Genomic DNA, 23,863 nt, shown 5'->3' on the forward strand with positions numbered 1-23,863 from the left:
TAACAATTATACTACTTTCAGGCAATAGTAGAAAATAATTTGATAAATATATTTGGAAGTGAGCATTAATCTATTTACTTTTAACAAAGCTTAAGGCAGCGAAGGAAAAGTATATTTTTTGCAAATATATTTGTACAATGGATCTATGATCTTTGTAGGGTTTTTTTTCTGTAATACATATTTCTAGTATCTTTCTCTGCTCTTGGTTATGGTGAAAACACTCTTCATTGAAAAGACTGAAGCACTATTTTTCTGTATTTTCAAGGAACAGGAGAGTCTGTGAACCAGAAGGCATCTCTTAATGTTCCCTCTTTGCATTTTTAGGGTAGTTCTGCTGTTTGCTATAGTAATATTTGTTTTAGCATTTCTATCACTCCAATATGTATACTTCCCTTTCAAAATCTGTGAAAAGTATTTAAAAAGAAAAGAGAAAATGCTAGTATTTCAAAACCCTATTATAATGCATTTTCAAATATGTCAGACACATCTTTGTTAAAATTAAACCAAGGATTGGTTTTGAGCGAATAGCCCTATATCCTTACAGATGCTGTGGATGGATGCATCTAAGCTGCTTATTATATTGATGGGTTTTGCTGCTCTGCAGCAAATGAAAACAGGCAGCTGCTTCCTCCATCAAAGCAAAAAGCAGCCTGAGTTTTTATTAAACGAGTGTTCATTTCTTCTATTGCCAAAATTCTTACACAAAACAAAAGAGCAGTTTTAGCACATTATTGCTTAACTAGACATGAACAACTGACAGCAAGTGATAAGCCTGTCTGCTTTTCACAACTGGTAATCATTTTTGGAATAGATGTTTTAATATAGTTGAATATAAAATTTTGTAATTTACATCTACAATGGTACATAAATTTATAGATCCAGTTTTTTGCAGGAGAATGAAGGCTATAATCACAAAAGGTTTGTTCCAGTGTTGTTTAATTTTTAATAACTATTTGAAAACTAGGTACTCCCCCACCCCCAACACAAATTCATTCATTTGAAAAAGATGTTAAAGACAACCATACCAGTAGATTTGTACAGTTGGCCAATTTTTCTTATGGAAGGGATATGCGTACATTTACAGCTTTGACTTGTTTCTGTATTTCCACATCAGTTCCACTGAGCTTCTTAAGTTTGTGCTCTAAAAGACATTTGCAGATTGCAGACCATCATGTTTCCCTCCTAGTTGTGAATAATAATGAGAGAGATACAGTGCTGAGGCCATTTTGCCTAGGCTGAAGATCTCAGCCAGTGCTTATACATATTTTTCAATGATCTGAATATCATGAATTCTGCTTTAGATTGGAAGAAAGACAAGAGTTTCTACAAAATGTATGTGCATAGGGAAAAAAATGTTTCTTTTTATATTTGCTTCTATTTTTTTCTGGTGTTCTTGTACCTTTTCAAACTCACTCATAGCATTCCTGCTGTGGAAAAGTAAGCTAGCCATTCTCCCTGCCTCAAATTACTCATCTTCACTGGACTTAAAAGGTGGTTTGCCATCTGCAAAAGCCAGGTGCAGTAAGGCACAGATATAAGGTGCTACTGTAAAGGCTATTAAATAATTTTATTTTTTTCACACTGTGTGTATTTATTGCTGAAGTTACTCACTTGTAAATACTCGTGGGGTAAATTTCAGAATGGAAAGCCTCAGACTGGACAACTGGACTTTCAAAATATGTTTGCTCTTAAAGATGCTGGTATTTGAGGTGGTCAAATGTCCAGAGGGACACAGTATTTGTTAGCTGTCCTCCTTTTGAAAGTCTGTTCTCAAATTCATTTTTGTAGTAAATAATTCTACAGTTCCAGGCACACCATCTGCAACTAACTTGCAATGATGACCCTTTTTTTAATCTGCATCTGCTGTAGATAGGTGTAAACTTAAAATTTTGTGTACTGAAAACAGAGTGAAACAACAAGGATTTTCTTCAGTGAGTTTTTTCCTTGCTTAGCAATTTCTTCCATTCCTTCATTTTACTAAAGGGACCAGGTTTGTCTTTGGATTATTATGCAAGTTATTTTCTATGGAATATGTTCACTTCTCTATGCATGCATTTTATGGTATATAAAAACTGAGTATTTGTAGTATTAGTGCCTTATGATGTGTGTTTGCTTTGTTTAATTCAGTACACTTTAGGTGGGATCTTAGGTAGCAGGGATTACTGATTATCCTTTCATCTGTGTCACATTTTGCGTGCTGTGTGAATAAGGGAATGAATATAAAATCTTTTCTTCCTGACTCTACTGATCTTTACTTCCATACTATACTTTTTTAACAGTAAAATTATATTGAAAAGGGGCTTGAGGTATGGAGTTTGAAGGAAGGTTAGAGCTAGAAATATTTTTGAGAGCTATATATGCCAACTAATTACAGCAGTGCAATTATTTGCAGGTAATCTCTACTCAAGCAATTACTGAAATTGGAACACCCATGTTATATGTTACTACCAAGGTGTATTTGTCAGACATATGCTGTGCATCCACCTGGCATCTAGTCTTAATTGTGCTATTCATAATTTCATGTTTTAGCTTTGACTTGGAAGTGAAGTTTACTGCTCCACTGACAGAAGGGCTCATAATATTGGTTAGAGTTTAATTTTGAAATTCGCTCCTAAGTACTGTGCTGTTGAACCTTGATTTTGATCCGCTCTCTTACATCTTCAACAGATGTATTGCCCTCAGATCTGCTTACCCTCAGCAGATGGACTGTGCTTCTTGCTGTGCACGGTGGTGGTGATCCACAGAAAAACTAACCAGGATAAAATTATCAAACTTACCTTCCAATGTGACTTGAATACAGTCACATAGTAGAAAATAAGGTTTGATACTGTAATGTTAGGGTTATGACAATGATATAATACTCTAAGAATGGAAGACCCTTATTTTAAGATCCCATAATTCCTTATTTTATATTCCTAGAATAGATTTTTCCAGTAAATACCTTCGTTTTGGGGATTTTCCATCTTCTCTACAGTCTTTTAGCAGAAGTGATAGGGAATAATTGCCTGTCTGGACAGGCCATTAATTTAACACCTCTGCACAGTCTATTGTAGTGCTAAAGATTTTTCTGCTCTCCACTGACCATGTGTCTCGGTGTGGAAGGATAAAAAGTGCCTTACTTAGAGTTAGAAAGCAGTTCATCATTGCTCACTGCAGTTGTTGGTATGACTTTTGTGACATTATTCATCACTTTGCCCACAGATGCTTTTTTTTCCCTCTCACTTTGATGACTATTAAAGCAAATAAGGTGATTTCATGTAGTCAAGAATCAGGGCATACTAGAAAAAATATCTTTTTGAGTATATTCATATGATGAAAATGACTGACTTTTCAAATTTAAATTGTCTTTACTTTTGAGGGTAAAGATAGGATTTGTACAAAATTTACTTGAGACTTCAAATGAATAGGAAGACATCTCATAGTTTAATAGTGCAAATAAAAGACAAAATTTGAGTGTTGAGATCAGACATCTGTACATGTGGCTTTGAGAAGTACTAGGGAAATGTGAAAATACTTTCAGTTTGGCTTATCTTTGAAAGTAACTTCTTAATCTGCTAGCATGACTTAAGCACATGTAGGACAGCTTTATACCTCCTACTCAGAGCTCTCAGGGACAGCTCACCTGTCACCTCCACTTGTCCCTATGTTTCCTGTTTGTAGTGCTGGCAGACAGTAGAGGAGAGTTCCACTAATCTTGCACTATCTCAGTTAAAATAATCAGTAGCTACCGTGATTTCTTTGTACCTGTGGAGCACTGCTGAGACGTAATAGCTCCAATAGTCAGGTGTCTTTCTTAAGAATACACGTCTCAAAATTCTTTTCTACTGACATGATGTTCTTTAAGAACTTCACATCACATCTCAATATTTGTTATCCAAAGGTTGACAGCATTGTGTAAAATGTGTGGTAAAAAGCAACAGGAGAGAAACTTTTTTTTTTTTTTTTCAATATTGGATAATTTATTTCTGGTAGACAAATTTCTGTACTAACAGAGTATTCAGCATTTTTAGATTTGTTGCAGAAGAAGCACAGGCTTTGTGTAGCTTTGGATTCGTGCTCTAGCTGAATGTTAAAACACAACATCCTCAAATGATTGCCTACACGTGGCTTAGTCCACGTGGCTTGAAGGCTGCTTTAAGAAGCTATTGTGCCATGACTAGTGCAGAAAGACCTGCCACTTTCCAATAGCAAGCATTACGAAAGTGATAAAACCAACTTAAGTTATGGTTCTTTTCATTATTATGATTTTTTTTTTAGTGTTGTTCCTCTGTAGGAAGAGCTTGGGTACTGTTTCTTTGTTACAAGGATGACTTGGGTTATTTTTCTTGGTCTTCACATAATTTCATTCTGTGTGTCTAAGTAACTTAATCTGTCCCTATCTCTTACTTTGGTTCCTGATGTGCAAACTTGAGGTAGTAGAAATTCATTATATCATCAAGTTCTTGTGAGGAAGACTCCATTGCTGTGGTGACATTTTATGATATGATGACAAGTGCTATAGGAATGCCTGCGTTTTGTATGGCTGTGGTGCATTTGTAGCATTTCTCTATTCACCATCGTACAATTTAATGATATTATTTTTCTACTTCTTCTACTGTAATACGTATCATAAATCTGTCTGGAAGTAGACATCATCTTTCTAATGGCATTTGTAGTGAGAAGCCTGCTCCATCCTAGTGGTGAAATGTGGGCAAGCATGAGCTCTGTCTCTGTCCCATGTCTTCAGACATGCCCATACTTGAGGGTCTTCTTTGAACATCAGTGCAACTTAATTTTTTCATATGTTTCAACAGAGATTCCAATGCTTTCTGGCAATTATTCTCTGTTTCAAGTTGTAGTTATCAATGTGATAAAGAGTTTTAAAACCTCCAGTAAATGTCACAAAATATTTATTTTTGCAAAAAGAAACTCTTGTTTCTCTGTTTCACCATACAGTGAGATTTTTTAGACCCTCTGTCTAGGACTTGAAGAATATTTATAGCCTTGAAAAGAGAAGCACCATTTGGGGGGTCTTTTGATATTCTTTTGCCTATCCATCTGTAAATAGTTTGCTATCATGTAAGTAATTGTACATGTAAATAGTTAGAATCCAATGTTGTGTATTTATAATCAAATTCAGAAATCAAAATGCGAATAATTTTATTTTAAATATGAAAGAATTATTTTAGGAAACTTAATCCATATCCATATGTATGTGTTTGCAGGAAATAAATTATGCTTTTCACAACATAGTAGTAGTTGTTAATTCATAGGAATTCTGCATTGCTGCATTACAGCTGTATGTTTTCTAATAGAAGCAGAACTATCTTTCTTATACTTGCAACTTCAAAATGTAGGTCATTGTGTTGGTGAATGTAGGTCAGAGTGAGGAGGAAGAAGACAGAACGCAAACTCTTCCGCATGGATCTTTAAGCTTATCCCTATTTTGAAGGTAAAGAAGCTTACCTACCTGTTCAGGCACGTGAAACTTTTCCTTTCACTAAAATTAACACTGGTATCCTGGCATCTGGCTTCTTGGCTTAGCTGGGAGCACTGTGTGCTTCCACACTTGAGACTTATTCATGAAAGGCCTCCTGACTCCTGCTTCTTTAGCTTCCAGATGCTTACACCATTGCTAAGGTGATCCTTCCTTCCCTGTGGGGGAAGGCAGTGGGAAGGAGAGCTGTGCACGTTGCTGGCATCTGCCTAAAGAAGAGAATTGTCTTTGTAAAGGTGCTTCACCCTTCTCTCAGCACAGAGCTATCTGATACACCTGCAGTTCCAGCCAGTATCAACATTGTAATGGTAGCAGGGGGAGGAATGGTGACCCCTCGGAAAAGATTCAGTGACACCATTCAAAGTGCCCTCTCAGTAATAACTGCAGAAAAGTGAGAGACATTTGACTGAGGGTACTGAAAAGTCAGATGTTGAAGGATGTTTACTACAATTGACTAGTATTTTTAAAATTCACTCAGGCTAGAAGTTTGCTATAAAAGGGTCTCAGTTTTTTATGTTTGTGGATGTAAGGGTTTCTGTAATGTGAGATATAAGTATTATAAATGGTGTTAAATTAGCCATGTCTTCACTAAATATTAAAAAAAACTTTTATTGCTTGAGTATACACCAGTCATTGCAAACTGAAACATTCTTTATGTTACACACTAAAATATTTAAACAGTCGTTATATTTATTGCAAAATCTGTCATTTTAGCATATTTTAGTGCTCAAAAGCATTGAAATGCTCAAAGGGAGATGAAAAACCCTGTACAATTCTTAGTGTATGTTTCAGTAAAGAATGGATATTCTTGTATGAGTATTTTATTTTAACCCTTAGCAAGTCTAAGCAAAATAGCACATTCAAAAACACCTGATTAGACTGAACTGTCATAAACAGGACAAATGCAGTATTGCATTAGTAGTTTTGTCATACGTATGTATCATCATTCTATTTTTTCCCTTTAAATATCTTTTTAATACAAAAGTTATATACAAAGTTTTGGACAAATCCTGTCTTGGCTTTTGCGTGATTTGCATGCAGTCAAGATGTTTTTACATTTTCATTATTTCTCACTAGGAGTAAGGGTAGTTCAGGATACTTACTGGATGGAAAGGACGAATTACATTGATGATGGTTTCAGTCAGGCTTTAAGTGATTTAAAGGATGACAGTTTTTCTCCCAAACTTCTGGTTCTATTAAAAATGTAGTGGTGTTTGTAGCCTTGAGAACAAAATATGGTAAAAATGGTCTAAAGGATATTTCTAGACAAGTAAGTTGAATTCCATGCAGCTTACTTGTCTAGAAATATCTAAAAGATGCTCTATATGTCAAATAAGTTTACTGGGACCATTGAAATTTCTGTAGTTCATAAGATGAAGTTTGTGTCTTAATTCTTAATCTCGTGTGTTGGTGGAGGGGGGAAGTCAACTCTGGATTTTACCTGTGGACAGACACATAAACATGGTTTTTCATTGCTAAGCAACCCCAGATGAAAAACACATACAGCTATAATTCAGCTGCATATGCCTTTGATTCTTCCTCCTTTAACTTTGGGAACCTTTGCAGACACAACTCAAATTCCTGAGTATGAGTCTGGTTTCCTCAGGCCTGCTCTAGCAATGAAGTCTGGTGCCTGCAGGAGAGCATTCAAGGCACACAGGACCTGTGCTGCCCTCTCCATGGGCCACAGCACTTCTGTTGGACATCCCAGTCAGGTGGGAAACTGGTCTGGCAAAACAGCCAGTTTCATGAGACTGGTTTTGAAGAAATAAATTTACATGGAAGCCTCCAAGTAGTTGTCAATGTTGATGATGACCAGTGTAAATTTTATGATGGAAGCTAATGAATTCATAAGTAATACAGATTAGGTGAAGAAAGTGTGATTGCTCCTGGATATTTCTGTAGCAGAACTAGGGGAATTCAAATGCAAATGGCAGGGAAGCAAGTATAAAAGAGAGAGGAGGGGTTTGTTTGTACAGCAGGGTGAAACTGTGGTGCTTCCTGGTGCAGCTCTGGAAAGTTTACCACAGAACAACCAGAAAAATCATTCAATGCCTGTTAAGAAGAACTTAGCACTTGTATTTCCTCTCCTCCTTCTTCTGAATTTCTTGAGCCACAACTAGAAATTACACTTTTATTGCCCTAGTTCTGGATTTGTCCTTAGCATGTACTGCTGGTCAGTCTCACTTACAGTCAGACTGGTGCCTGACCTAATGCAAACTAAAAAAAAACGGGAAAGAAATTGAATGACTGTAGGATGATGATGAGGATGATGATGATGATGATGATGATGATGATGATGATGATGATGATGATGTAGTTAATGAAAAACTAGAGGGCTCCTCTCCCCTGTTGGAAACAGGGGACAAGGCAAAGTCGGCCTTTCATCTGGCCTGGTACAAACAGGTTGATGTTCATGTGAATGCCCAAGTGAATTAAATTTTATATGACTTTTAAAGTCTTGAGTATTGCATGTATATGTGTCAATATATGAGTATGTTTATGTGTGTGTGCATGTATCTATAAATTTCTGATCATTAGTTGTGATGAAATCTATGAAATACTCAATTCCAGTGCTTAAATCCTAGGTCTTCTTTCTATTTTTCTTTATTCCATGTTATTATGGCAAATATAGAAAATAAAACAGTGGGTAGAGGTCTGCAAATGGTAATATGCATTCAAATATTATTTTAGACCAGAAAAAATCTGTTCTAAGAAGGCAAATATCTTTGTTTTATAGGTCTCTGGCCATCTGAAGAAGTGCTGGCTTACTACTGCCTAAAGCATAATGAAATATTCAGGTACAGAGTTAAACATAAAAAGATATTTTCCAATCTCTTCGTTTTATTGTATCTGCATGGTAAAGATTGCTATGATTTAAGTCTTCAGATTAAATTTAAAATGTTCAAGGTGAAAGCATGTTGCTCTTAACAAAGAATTCTGAGCTGCCTTTGGGTACTAATATTGCACAGCAAGCTTTCTGCTATATGTCAAAGACTTTTGATTTCCTCTCAAGGCGTTTTATTTCACTTTGATTTTGGGAAACAAAAGTGAAGCTCCAATCGATCAGTGCTGATTGTGAAGGTCAGGAAAAATAAGATATTCTTTAAACTGACATCTGTTGCAAAAGCAAGCAAAATATTATCTGATGAAATACATTAAAATCACTGCATATAGTAAGAGGAATTTGCACCTGTTTTTAAGTGTTGTGAAATAGTTTTGAAACATCCTTCACTTTTATTCCAAACTTGTAGAAGTCAGCTATCAAGGCTCCAACAGGAACATCTAAATATAAAATCCATCCTGTGTCTGCTTTCCTTTCCCCTGACTATACTGAGATTTGCACTTGGAAATCCTTGAAGTTTCATTGTCTGGAAGATGAATAGGGTGCAAAAAAAGCTATTATAACGATGCATTTGGAGGCATAAATTCCGTTCTGCATGAGGGTGTAAGGCAAATACCAAGTAAACCAGCTTGGAGTATACGAAATCCCAGTCTGTGTAAATGTGGTGTTGAGTAAAATCAGGAAGACCAAACTGTAAGTCCCTGCCCCTTGTATCAAATGAGCAACTTACTTAGACTCCTATCTGTAATCAAAGACCTGGCACCAAAGTATGCCCTGGTCCATAAAGCCTCGTTCCTACTCCATCCACCACCTGAGCAAAGTGCAGCCCATTGAGGGGGCAGCTCATACGCCTGATCTGACAGCCACTGCTCCTTCCTCCCAGATTGGCTGTGTGCCTTCTGCTGGTGTAGTGAGATGTCCCTGTAGCACTTTGCTGTCTGGCCCCATGCTCATATGCTCTACTTCTTCTCCAGGGCTCCTCACAGCAAACCTCATGTGCTGCTCACTCAGAGGGTGTTTTCCTAGTTTTGGTATGCAAGCTGTGGTACTCAGACACAACAATCAGTAAAACTTCCATGGGGTAAATGGGCAGTTTCACATCCTGATTTCTCAGGATTATGCCCTTCTGACAGTACTCTCAGAGTAGAGTTTCTTATGTTAATTCTCATTTATAAATGTCACTATATATTGCCTGAGAGACAGATACAACTTTTAAAACTTGCTAGTAAGGGAATTTGCACTGAAATAAATTTCATATGCATAAATTTTTGTGTGTATGTGTATGCTCATTTACTTTGCAATATGGTTCAAAATGCACTAAAAGCCTTACACTGGATACTTTCCGTGTTTATTTCAGTAAGTATGATTCTTATAGAGGAGTAAGTGCCTTGTAAGCCTTATATATAACGACATTTATAAAGTTTTAATATATAATACACTTGGTTTAGAAAAACTAAAACTTATTTTGAGTAAAACCCAATAATCATTCTGTTTAAAATTCCAAATTGCAAATTTCCCCATATTTGTTTTATATTCTTACTGGGTTTATGCACAGCTTGTTCCTCCAAGGTATGTCTTTCTTTTGTCTCATTTTGATTACATAGGACAACTAGACTTTTTTCAAATAAAAATTGTGGTGTTTAAGAAAAATAAATCTAACCCATCCAGACAGTGAGCATTATTATACAGTCATACAGCCTAGTCCGCTCGCCTCAGTGAACAAAATATCAGCATCTTTATACTGATACTGATATGGCATCCTAGATACTCTTCCTAAATATCACTGTTGAGTGAGTAGGGAGGTGACCCTTTCAGATAAAAATAGACTTTCAGATGTTAATGTTTTAGGGGAGAAGAAAAGGTGCACCAAAAAAGAGCAACCAAAACCCCCCCCAAAACCAGACTCAACCAAACAGTTAAGCTAAAATTCCCTTTTCTGCCTGTCAGAAATGTCTCAATGGGAATGTTCCTGCCAGCTGTAACAGTTGCCGCAGATTTTACTATAAAGCAGCATGTTCCTAAACTGAGGCTCTGCCTTGCCCCAGACACTGCTTCACACACAGTTTCGATGCAGGGTCAGCATCCCTCCCTCCTCCCCTCCTGGGGCAGGCCATGGCTCTGGAGGACATTCTTTATGGCTCCCCCTGCAAGCTCCCATCCGGCACACTCTCCGCGCCAAATTATATTTCACATGCACGTCTTAATAACAGCACAGTATGGTCTAAGTTAAAAGCAGCCTTTTAGACCATGTATTCAGCCCTTTGATCGGGCTCAGTTTAGGCTCTTGACACTAACTTCGTTTAGTTTTCTGAGGCTTAACCGTTTGCTGTTCCCATCGTTGTTCATAACAGCATTGTTTGTAGGTCACTTGCAGTTTTAAGTGCTAATTGAAGGATCAGATTTCTTAGTGTGCAATTATTTTGTGGTATACGGCTTGCTTTAAAACTTCTCTCTTTTTAATATAAAAAGGCTTTTAGGCATAACTGTATGGAGAGATATATAAATAATATTAATTTCCCCATTTACTTCTCTAGCTGTTTTTGCAAGAATGAATGTGGATTAACATTGTTATCCTTTCCTAACAATTATCTTTCGCTACTCTAGCTAGTTTAGTTCTAAAAGACAGAGCCATTGACAAGGGAAAAAAGGGAACCTTCTCAGATTTTTCAGCTCAGCGGTGGTAATGTTGCACTGAACACTAATGAGGGAACCCCCACTGATTTGCCTGCTTTGTGACTTTTCTATTTCATAATTATTTTTAAAACGCAAAACGACATGAGGTAGCCTAGTCATGTCTCTACAACTTCCTGGTAGCTCAGTTCTTACTGCAGATGGCAATTTGTTCTTGTAACATATATGTCTCTCTGACCATTTTCATCTAATTTGTATGGGTTCTACCATTTCCTTTCTCTCTTTCAGGGACCTTGCTGTGTGTGAGCTAGGGGGTGGCATGACATGCTTGGCTGGGCTCATGGTAGGTCTTTTCTCAATTCCAATCCCATTCAGAGGAAGAAACAAAAGGAAAAATGTTCCAGTGCCTCCAACTGCTGGGTCAGAGAACTGTCAACAGCCTCAGCTGCGGTCAAGCTGCAGAGTCTTGAGAGACCTTCTAGATTGACTTGCTTTCGTATCATATTGATTTTATGGTTGCCTCGATGAGCAGAAACATTTTACCTCGGTGTAGTCAATATCTTTTGTTGTGACATTCCAGGCCACGTACGGTCTGTCTTTCATTGCCATAGCCGAAGCTTTTTTTTTTTTTCAGATTATAGTCCCATTTGCTAAGATACAGGAATAGCCTGGCGAATCACAGTTGGAGCACCATGATATAGCTGCTAATGTTTTGCCTGCATTATTACACCAACAAACATGATCCAGAGCTCTCGGTAATTAGATTCTTTTGAATTAGATTGGCCATTCAGGAGAGTCGTTCACCATTCTCTGGGTTCTGAGTCATGTATTCAGGAGATATTATGTAGCAGTGCAGTGCATTAGACAAGTTTTTATGTCTCTACAAATAAAAGCATATTGTTACACTGATTGGCATTTGACAAACCTGTCGCTCTTATACAATGTGTCGAGGTTACAGCCCAATGTGCGAGCATGTCAAAGCTCACAAAAAAATTACCCTTACAAAGCCATCTGCCTGCAATGCAAAGTTATATGAAGGGCATCAGGCAGTCAGACAGAAGCAAGCTGAAAGGCAGAGTGACAGCCTTGTATGATGGCTCTACTAGATAAACAGAAGCCCGCAAATGAAAGCCTCTCAGAATACCATCATCGGCTGTCACAATGCAATTACGGAACAGAATGATAGCAAGATAGAGGCTCCCGCAAATGGAATGATAAAAGTATTGACTGATTTGATTGAATGATTAAAATAATGCAGACATAAAATGAAAAAAGATTGAAGATTGTTACAGAGAAATAGGTGAGGAAGCATGATACTGAAGGCTTGTCACTCCTGTCTTCACTTCCACACAGACAAGCATATTTGCTCATTGTTTGCTGTGCTCTTTTTTTCAGGTTGCTATTTCTGCAGATGTCAAAGAAGTTCTGTTAACTGATGGAAATGAAAAGGCCATCAAAAGTATCCTTATTCAGATAGAAAACTGGTTTGTTGTGCTCATTCCTTTTTACTGGCTGAGTAACAATTGATATAAAGACAGACAGCATGGGGCATATTAAGAAGTAGTCCCCACATGAGTAATTAAAAAACAGATGTGGAATATCTTGAATAGAGCAGCAGCTATCCTCATAATAAATGCCACATTTTCCACATTAATTAAAAATGCACATGTTGGTATAGAGCAGGTACAGTAGTAAATATTTGCCTCATGGTTGAGTATCTGTTTTGAGCTCTGTTTTGCATAAGAGCTAGATTTTTTTCCCCTACTTTCAGATACTAGCCCCTTAAAGCATACTCAGCATTCATATATTTTCAGAGCTTTTCCAGTGTATGTTGAAATGTTTCATTGCTGCTGCTAAGTTATAACTGCCTACAAATTACCCATTTAGTCTGCTTAATCAATTACCAATTTATCATTATTTCTCTTGATGTAAGATTGCAAAACTCCTCTGTCCCTTGTAGGAAGTATTTTATTGTATTTCTTATATTAGAAGAAATTGCTATTATGCCCTTCTAATATGAACAGATAGTTCATAAAATTGAACTGGACTTGGGTTAAGCAAGAGAATGAGTGAGCATAATTTGTGGCCACATTAAATATCAGCACAGAACAAGAACAGATATATTCGGTGAATACTAATCGCTCTTAGAAATGGAGAGGAAAAAATGGAAGATATCTATTTGCTTTTGTTCCTTGATAATCTTTCCATTTACATTTTCAGGCAGGCTAATTTTTCAGGTTTTGGCCACTGCAGCATCAGAATTACTTCTTTTTGATATTTATATATATTTGAAAGCTAACGTAGTGAGTACTTGCAGTAAATTGCAGTTGCTGATGCCTGTTAAAAAAGGAGACATTTCAGTGCAATAATATTAGCTACTACCTTTAAAAAAACTTTCTCAGAGGTAACTGAGGTAACTATAAGTGCTGACAACACCTGAACAATTTCACATTAAAAACAGTCAATCCTAGATCATATCTGTTAAAACTTGAAGTAAGCCTGCTAAAAGTCTCTTTTTTCTTGAAAATGCAAGTTCTCACCTGTTTTCCAGGGATTATTATTTTGTTAAATTCTAATGTGTTAGACTTGTGTCTTAAGGAGGAAGTATTTATTTTTCTGTGTATTTTAATCAGCACCACCCTTCCAATCTTTCTTCCATGTCATTATGAAGATAAAAAATGTAGGAGAAAAGAAGTGTTTCAAAACTAGTCTAACAAAACAAACTCATGTTGTATAGAAGCATAGGTATTCAACAAAAGGTCATTTTACCCACAAAAAGCTTCAGGTGGGCTCAGTAATCATCAACTCAGCAAATGTCTTACATAGCAGATTCCATAAACATACCTGAACTTTTTTGAAATGTAGAAGTATTTTATAACAAGGCAAATTAGCAAGTGCGAAAATATTCACTCAGTCCTTGGAATTAAACAAATAAAAGTGCTTTTATTCCTGAAAAAGATACTGTTAATATTATCTAATTATCACACCTTAGCTTTTCACAATATATTTTAGAAACGTCTTCTGTTCCCAAAAGTCTCACAAGAGGTCTTCATCTGTATTCACTCAGTGAATCCCTTTCAGGGAAGTGATTGGTGGACGGCTCTAACAGGAATTTATTTTTCTTTTTTAACATTTGGTGCTCAGAAGGCTCAGCATTCAAAGTGCTTTTATTGTGCTGGATTTTACAATGGGCTTAATATTAGCAGGGTGCCAAAGTGCAGCAGGCTAAGAACTTTACTGTGTAGGTGAAATGTATTCTTAAAAGTGCACATAATAAAATTTCTGTTGCATTTTATATGGTTTATGGACTTCAGTAGTAATTTTATGATCTGTCTTACGGTAATTTTCTTTTGCACTTTTTTCTATAGTGACTGGCTATAATAGAAGTTTAGGCTAAATTTAGATCTATCTCAGCCTCACCAGACTCACTGAAATCAGGATAGAATTGTAGGTGCAATTGAAAGTAGCATTCACCCCAAGTGCCACTGGCTACAAATTATGTATTTCTGCTAGTTCTTATTATTGCTGATGGTATTTTTTGATTGTTTAGCATACCAAATTAAAGTCATGTGGGATAAAATACTGTTTTATTTTCTAGATTCTGCTCTTCAGGAATAGTTAATGTCTAGTATTATGTTTTTTATGTAGGTATTATAGATTAAAATAATCTTGTTTTTAAATTACTGTTTACATCTTCCCTTTAAATTTCTTAGGAAGCTTAAATTACAAGCCAGTCATACTATAATATCCAAAAATTACTTTCCAAAAAGTAAAAGTGGTTGTCAACAAAAAAAGAAAAAAAATCCCTGTCAGAAGCCAGGAAATCACCAAGCAAGCCTGCTAATTATTCTTAATGGGCAAGATGAGCACATTAAGAAACAAATGAATACATCAGTGAAATGTAATTGAAAATCGACCTGGCAATAGTGCATTGCATCTGAGAATCTGCCTTTGTATTATCAACATCATCATAATTATTGTTGTTTTTGTTGTTGCTATCACTGTTCGGTGAGCATAACTAACAGCTTTGCTTTGTGAAATCTCAAGCTTTTGAGGATTTGATTTTTCTTTTGATTTTTGACATGCTTCTGATTAGTCTCCATTTCATACTGCCACATGAAGTATTCACTATGTATGTTTTCAATATCTGTATTAGGATTTGCTATTGAAATGTTAGAAATTTAAAAAATTTTACAAATTAATCAATCAAATAATTGTTGCCATTCTAACCCTCTCATTGTGAAATATATTGCTATATTTTGTATTAATCAATGATCTTATGTATGATGCTTATGGAGGTTTTAAAAAGGATATTATGGCTTGAGTCGGTAGACCATTTAAAAGACTTCACTCTAACTCCTTTTGCTTATCATGAACAGGTTTGAATTAATTCAATAGATAATTTATATTGCAAAATCAATAAAATAAAGACAGATGTTACTTCTTTTGCCACCTTGTTCAGAACTTTATTGTTAATTTAGTGTGTTTTATCTAAGTTCTTTCAGTATCATTTAAATAAGGGAAGTATTAGGATTAAAACTATAGGAATTTCAAGTGAATAATGGAGATATACAGGGGCAAAGTTATCAGATTCATCCCCTGTTGTAATTTTGGTTGATATGCATTCAGATACAAATTTTTCAACTTAGCTTATATCTGTGACATAAGTCAGTCATGCACATCAAATTTTATTTTCTCAAAATACTGGAAGCATCTTTACTCACTTTGACATTTCCAAATCCAAGGATAAGGTTCACTTTAGTAAAAATTGTCTCCTGTTTCAGAGAGGCTGGGTACTTTTTGCCTTAGCTCTGTTTCACACCATGCACTGGTGACTTGAACTACTGTCTGAAAGCATCAGTAGTACAAAACATTGTTACAGTGCACTATAATGGCCATTAGAATACAGTGTATGGATCTTTCAACAGTCTGGGGAAATTTAGGTTAGAAGGGTCATGTTTAGCCTGAATGCCCAAAGATATGGGCTCTTAAATTATTTTTTTAAATCTAGTGCTAATGTATTTATAACCATTACTAATAGTTTTGCCCAGTTATATAATTTAAGTGCAGTGTAGCTAATTTATCAACAATGTTATTTCTGCCCCTATTTAAAAGTAGTATGATCTGCTCATGGAGTTATTTATGCCTTCCTTTTGCTGCCCATGTGTAGACCATTCATTTCCTACTCCTCATTACATGTTGTGGAAACTATTTAAAAGGCACATCCAAACTACAGAGATTTGTTTAAACCAGTTTTCTGTCATTCCATTTCTAGTTTTTACTTCACAAAATACCAGTTGTCTTTTCCAGTGTTTGGATAGAGACTTTCCTGAAATAACTTTTCTTAAATACCCAACTCCATTAGGAAGGCAAATTATGTGATTTCAGCAAAGCAAAGAAAAAGATATATCAAAGCAAAGAAAATGATATATCAGCAATATTTCAAATTAGCCTGCCTCATATTCAGTTTTCTTATAAGAGCACTTTTGAAAGTTCTGACATATTTTGTGGACCTAGAAACATTCTCCTAATTAGCATCAAATTTCCTATCCCTTAAATAAAAAAGAAAGAATCTTTTACATCTTTACAAAAAAGTCCACTTAAAATAATTATTTACATTTGAAAGTGAACCATTCAGGAATGCATGGATTCACACTGAGTAGCAATTAATATTCTCAGAGTTTTCACTTACTTGCTACACCTTTTCCTTTCCGAGTGAGTGGCTTCTCACTAACCACATATGATTGATCATGATGGTTATCTTTCTAGCCATAGATGGCTGGTCCCAGCTTCCCCTGAAAGTTTTCCTTGACAGCCCTTGCTTTAACCTGCCTGAATGGCTACCCAAATTTGTGACTTGAATTTCCAAACTACAAGATGCTGAGACACAAGGCTGAGGTACTGTTGAGGTACAGTGCCCTACTCTATCTAGGGCACTTACTGCTTTCCACTCTTTTAAGGTGGTTCTCAAGAAAGAAAATCCGACTAGAAACTCCTTTGCCTATAGGTTAAGGTGCTCCTGTTGTGTGTTGTTTTCACCAAAACAGAGCCAAGAACATAGGTGTGTCTTTTGTGGGTAGGTTCTTAAAACACAGAAACCTCCAAAATCTCAGCATTAGGTATAGTGATAACAGTGAACAGGAACACAAACTAGAGTGGACATTTAGTGATTTTAAAAATTTCATTTCTCCATGGTTGTAATTCTTATATTTATAAATAGTTACCTTTAAATATCTGATGTATGAGACTTTTTTTTTTCACTTCCCTCTATAGCTACAGGGCTAGAAATTCCTTAAATGAAAGAGTAAATAGAAGTAGGAAAGTAGAGCAAATTGCTGCAGAGATCTATGGCTGATGTGCTGGAGTAGCAATGTAAAATGTATGCTTCTGAAAAAAGATTGACTCTTAGTACAGACTAAAGAAGAACAAACAGATAAGAACATTATGAAGGCATTATAAATGGAAAATAGTTGGGTTTATTATTGTTTTTATTATTGTTCTAGTTTTGTAGATAATTCTTCTGTATATAATTCTTAACAGTTATACTACAGATGTAAATGAAATCATCACAAGAAACCGAAATGCTGGAGTATTTAAGGCTCAGAAGGTGTCAAGCTGGTAAGACTGTACTAAACTTTTTTACTGATTCTTGCATGTACTTCTGTATTACTATAGATGTGAAATGTATGCAAAAGTGTGAAAGTCTGACCTGTGTTACTGATGCTCATACGGATGTGTATATGTAAGTAGGTAAGTGATGAAAGAGAGAAATTTAAAAGTATTTTTTAAAAATAGCAAATACAGTATGATTAACCTTGGTGACAAACCCTCTCTTTCCTTTTTTAAATTATGCTATGTCTCTTCAGTCTATGATTTAGTGCATGGTTGAAATTTGTCTGCTTCAAAGTCAACACTACCTGTTGTACTGAAAATGAGATTTGGAATGAATATATCTAAATCTCTGTCAGATTTCATTTTAAATAGCTCTGAAAATTTAGGGTGACAACAAATCCCATTTGCCCCTGAGGTATATGTTGGAACATCCATGGGAGGTTTTTTGGTCATCCTGTCTGTGTGATCATTATTATGTTGTCACTGCAAAGACGGATGGGGAGTATGGGAACCAAGAGCAGTGTGTTCACCTCTCACAGTACTTTAAAAGTAAATTATAAAGCACTTCATATTTGTGGTATAAGGTTAAGAATTAGAAAATGGTTACCTAAGAGCAAATAGTACACTCTTATTTGTGTATTTAATTTTTTTTTTGATGACTCACATTGCAGAGGAGCACTCAGTCCTTCTAAAACTGGCAAAAGTAAAGCTGAAAAAGGGCTGAGGAAGACAAAGTGTTAATGCAGAATAAGCTTATTCACATAGAGGGTTAAACCCGTATGGTTTTAATGGCTATCATTCACATCATTTAATCCTATGCCTTTGTAGCCATTCTATGTAGAGAAGTTAGTTTAAGTGAGCACTTAGGGCTAGAAAAATTCTGCCTTCATTAGGGGGTGTGTGCATATAAGTTAGGGATACGTCTCTGCAGCCTAATAAGAGCCTGCCAAGTAGATAGAGGCCATGTGGATCCCAGGAATGGTCTTTCAGGTTCCATGTGCTGAGCACCTCTTGTGAGCAGCCTCAGACACTCTGCTGAGGAGAGGCTATGTGGTATGTCCATCCAGAAGCTTAGATTTGTTTAGATTTCCAGCTGTTCTATACTTTGTGTGAGATTTCAGATTTCATCCCTTGTCAAGACTTCAAACCTGGTCTTTTAAATATCAATCAAAAGCACATTTTCTACCCTGTCCTCATTTACATTTATCTAATGCTTAAGGTCATTTGTGATCATTTGAGTGTATTTCAGCATATGGAATCAGTGAATAATAGATTTCAGCCTCACGCTGTGAAGAAAGATTGTGTTTTTACAAGACATGATGTTGTTTACTGGGTGTTAATAATCACTAATTAATAAACATATCTAGACATCATAAAATGTTGCATTTTAAGGAATAAAAATGTCAAGTGTTTAACTTCTTGAGTGCAATAGTGTTTGAGGCCTTATTTGCATAAATAAAATAATTAAATTACAAAATAATGTGAAGCACTATATGAAAATAAAAAGACACATTACAACACTTGATTTTTAATTCTACCTTCTTAAGGCTTTTGCAGATTAGTTGTAACAGTATAAAGTTTTATAAAATGACTATTCAAATGACTTTCTAATGGATTGATCAATCCTTCAGATTCAGTAATGACATGATGCAGTAACAAAGTTATATGATTCCTTCTTAATGCCTTGAGGGAAATAAAAGGCTGATGTAAAGTCTGAAATATTACTGTAAACTTGATTCACTTTTCCTGCAGATGAAAACCATAGTTATATAATGGTTGTGGGGAGGAAAAAAAAGGAGAAAAAAAACACAAAAAAATGAAGAAAACATAGTGTTTTGGATGGAAGAATGCAAAACTGGCATGCAAAGTGACATTCAGTGACTTCTTTTACTTTGATCAGATTTTGCAGGCAAATGAATTGAGTGATGTCTGTAAGTGACTTACTGAGCATCAATTTAATCTGGAGAAGGCATCTTCTTTCCTATAATCATTTAGGCAGTGTCCAGTCTTGCAACTTCACAGTGGCTAGTGCAAAGTTAAAAGCTTCTTTCTGTATAAAAGATGATTCAGAATAGTCTCTTCTCACAACACCTTCATCTTATGTCAGGATCTTGCACTCTTTTCCTTGCACAGGAGCAGAAGTTATCAGTATGAGAATCAGTTTGAGACTGTTCTGGATATTCAAGTCTATGCCTGGAAAGTATGCCAAAACCTGCATGGAGCAAAAAGGAACAATCTGGTATCAGCCAAGAGAAGTTAGATTAGGACAACCTGCCATACATTTATTTATCTAGATTTATACAAAATGCAGTGAATGATTACTTATCTAGCCCTCTGCCAAGTCTTGATTATTGTTTAAAAATATGGTAATGTAAGCCAAACTGGCAGTTTGTCATATTTTGTGTTATAATGTAATAATAGTAAGCAGTTTACTTTGCAGTGGATATACAATTCTATTTTATTTTTATTTTTCATGAATATGCCCAGGATTTCTTGCTTATGTTTACTAGAAATAGATACAGTAATACCACCAAGTTACCAGTAATGTCTTGCCATAGTGAAGGGTATTAATACCATGTATGGGTTCAACAATTCTATTTTTTTCACAGTTCAGAAATTATCCATGAATTGCATTGTTTACCCTATAACTTAGCATATGTTTCTTTGTACCATCAGCCGTTACTGGTTTGACATGCGTTATATCATTGTTTTAACACGTCCACCAATCATTAAATTAACAACAAAGTCAAGAAATCCCTGCTCCTTGTTTTCTATTTGTTTTAATGGGGAAATCATCCTGGAACAGCTGTTTGAGTAGTAAAGTTTGACAAGTTGTTGTTGTTATTACAAATGTCATAATGGCAAAGCTTTACCGGAGAGGAAGGCTTGTAATGAATTCTGCAGTTAACAGACTCAGTCTGTCCTACCGACTAGGGAATTTGCTCTTCCTTCAGATTCCCTTGTCTGAGAACATGGAAATCTGTAAAGACCAAAAGTTGTGTTCTAATTGCTGATATGGGACCTGTGGAGTTTTAGCTGTGAACAAGTCTATTGTTTTGCTAAGAGTTGCCTCAGAGAGATTCCATTTCACGTGAGGATGTAAACAAGGACATGTAACATCAAGACAGTAACAAAAATGCTTGTGGCAGTGCACCCTTTGGTTTGATCAGTAATAGTGTATCATAGACTCTTTATTCATCCCACAGTCAAATGTAGAACCCACATCAAGAATTAATGACCATGTAACTAAAAGAGACAATTCCTTCTGCTTAAAGATTAACAGATAGGTTATAATTTTATTTGAGATTTTAGTGTTCCTTACCAATGTAATGCAATTACAAGTTTCCAGAACTAAATCCATAATGGAAAAACAGTCTTTCAAAATACTGAACGGCATCCAGCATAGCAGTGGATGAGGTCTTGTGGATATTCTCAGCTCAGTCAGAGAGAAAGAGAAAGGTTTTCTAACCAGGCAAGAGCCTGGGAAACAGTTGGGAAAGAATGTAAATAATTCTCTAATCTATCTTGTTATTCACATTGTTTATAGATATGCTCTGCCACTGTGCGTCATTCACTGCACACCAATGGTGTGACATGTTTTTACTCTAAGACCAATGAAATTAGTCTTCTCGATGTTCTCTATATATAGAGCGGTATATTTGAAATAAATCAGAGCTCATTTTCTTAGCCTTCTGATCTGGACTTCTCTGTTCCTGTCCTGCTCGACAGCGACAAGGTCTCAATGACAGAGCACTGAACTATATTGTCCTGATTGTATTCTTGTATTACTTTCCTCTTTATAATTGCAAAGGTGAATATTTTACCTTACTGTGATGTTCTTCAAATATGTCAACTTCATAACCTTCCTGATTTCAATTGGTCCTGTAACAGGTTCCATCAATGTGGTTCAGGCTTTCTCTTTGTTTTCTTTCATCAAAATGACCTGAGTGTTAGTAAATTCAAACTTTTTGAAAACATTTTATTGAATTCGCTGTGTTTGTCACCTTAGCAACCCTAAAGGAATCCCTTTCTTCCAACTACTTTTCCAGTCTCCTCAAGTAACACTCTTGCATGACAGCAACTGTTGGTAAGGAGGAAGCTGCCAAAAGGAACATTTCCTGCTCTCTGGTTAAGAAAAAAAAGTTGCTGGTTCCTGCTCACTTAATTTGATCACTTCATGTATATGGGGAGATAATGGTTTGTATGCTGATGTCCATTCTGAAGTTGTAGCTCTTTATCACAGACAACTCAATTCAGGTGGAAAGCACTCCACACCTCTGATCATACTTGCCCTGCTCTGTATCTTTTTAGGTTTCAATCTACTTATTTTTAGATGACTGTGATCAGTACTGCATTCAAAGTGTGCATAAATAGGTATATGTAGTGGAATAATTATGCTTTTTGTTCCCCTTCTAAAAATGCTTAATAGTGATTTGCTTTTTTCACTGCAGCTGAGCACAGAGCTAATAGTTTCATGACACTGTCTGTCACAACATCAGGAGCTTTCCAGTGATGGTCATTTTGGAGACCTTCATTTTCTATATCAAGTGATAATTATTTTTTTCAGTTGTGCACTTTGCATTTATCCACACTGAATTTAATTTGTCATTTTATTCTCCAATTACTCATCCTTCTTTTTCATTTTCCTCCTTTCATCCCTCTGCAATCTTTCACAGTCTGGTCTTTTCCTTACTGTCTTAAATGACTTCTTGACATCAGCAAACTTTGCCATCTCGATGCTCATCTCTTGTAAACATGTTGACTAGAACAGGTCCCAGGGGAACTCCACTGATTAAGTCCCTCCACTGTGAGAATTGACCATTTGCTACTACCCTGTTCCCTGTCTTTTGTTCTATTATTTAGCCATGTCAGGACTCTTCTTCAGTGACAGTCTGTTTTCCTACAATGTTGATAGTGAGGGTCTTCGCCAATAGCTTTTTGGAATCAGAGGCAGGCTGTCTTACCCAGATCTCCCTTATCTGAATACTTGTTAACGCCTTTGAAGGGCTCAAGGTTTGTAAAACATTACTTCCTTTTACAGAAGACATATCTAAAAAGACTTCTGTGCTGAAATGTCTTCAGTTTCTTCCACAGTGAACTGGATATTTTGCACTGTTGCAAAGAATTAATCTCACCTCTCTGAAATGTTCTTATCCTCTGTGAGTGCCCATTCTGTATCCCAATTATGAGCTGGCAGCAAGATTTAGCACAAAAGGAAGAGTTCACTTATTTTTGACCTGCTTGATTTTATTATTATTTTTAGTTTTTCTTCAGTTGGGTGCAACTTCAGCTTTTGGAACAATCTTTTATACCATTTAACATACCAGCTGACTTTCACAAACTTCCAAACCTCTCCTATTTGTGTGTTTTGCCCAGTTGTGTTGCCTTAATAAAGTACATTTAAAATTGTATTATACCTTTTGTCTGTCTTTATGAGGACAGTTAAGAATACATAAGGAGAAAAATTTTAAGTGTTACCAAGTTTTGTAAAAAAATTTCTATGAGTTTGGAATAACAGGGGGAAAAAGTGTAAAACTATTACATTGCATTATTTTAAATCATTCTTCCTCAGATCTTTGACTATTTCATGATGGTCTCCTCTTAGCTTAAAAAACTTGCTTTTGGTAAAACTATTCCTCTTGTATTCTCTTGTGCTGCACAAAAAGATTAGGAGAAGACCACTAATAGGAGAAGGTGTAGATCTTTCGTCCCAGGGCTTTAAAGGAAAATGTCCTTGAGGTGTTAGAGTCTAAGATTATTTGTTCATTTTTTTTTCTATCCATCGTTCCAACCATGTTCTACATTATTTACTGATTGATGATGTTACCATTGTACGTTTGTCTACCCTTCCTTGTCTACCTTGGCTCTACATTAGTAGGCAGTCATCAAGTACTTACACATTTTCAGTGGATTCTCTCCTTCACAGGCACTCTCAGCTAATCTTTGCCATAACAAACCTGAAATTTTGACAAGATTATGTTTACAGTGTTGTCTTTGTTTATTTCATTAGTAGTTACTCAAAAGTTAACCAAGGATGTTGAAAATGGATGAGGTCCTGGAAATGGGCAGAAGAGTGAATCAGGGTTTGGAGATGAGAGTGTTAAAGAGCTTGATTTACTTGTCAAAGAAAATATTTGATTGTTAAGAAATGAATTGATTTTGATCTGAATGTCTCAGGTTAAGAAAATACATCTTTAACAGAAGATCAATCTTTAATCTAGTTTACAAGTACTTAAGAAGATATACAAATTGAAGCTAGGCAAATTCAGCCTAGAAAAAAATGAGATTTGACAGAATGG

The 23,863-nt window shown here is 35.9% G+C and overlaps 1 protein-coding gene across 5 annotated transcripts in view; it reads left to right on the forward strand.

Moving 5' to 3' along the window:
* Positions 1-23,863, forward strand: part of CAMKMT (calmodulin-lysine N-methyltransferase) — a 214,051-nt gene that overhangs the window by 159,682 nt on the left and 30,506 nt on the right. For all 5 annotated transcript variants that reach the window (XR_008429775.1, XM_053937379.1, XM_053937381.1 and 2 more), the window contains exons 4-7: positions 8,217-8,277; positions 11,241-11,295; positions 12,348-12,411; positions 17,504-17,570. Coding sequence is in view for 4 of the 5 variants with exons in the window: in XM_053937379.1 (XP_053793354.1) it covers positions 8,217-8,277; positions 11,241-11,295; positions 12,348-12,411; positions 17,504-17,570 (247 nt within the window). In the remaining variant the exon portion in view is untranslated. The remainder of the gene's footprint in view (positions 1-8,216; positions 8,278-11,240; positions 11,296-12,347; positions 12,412-17,503; positions 17,571-23,863) is intronic.

Source organism: Vidua chalybeata, chromosome 3 (assembly GCF_026979565.1).
Source record: "Vidua chalybeata isolate OUT-0048 chromosome 3, bVidCha1 merged haplotype, whole genome shotgun sequence".
In the NCBI taxonomy this organism is placed as follows: Eukaryota; Metazoa; Chordata; class Aves; order Passeriformes; family Viduidae; genus Vidua; species Vidua chalybeata.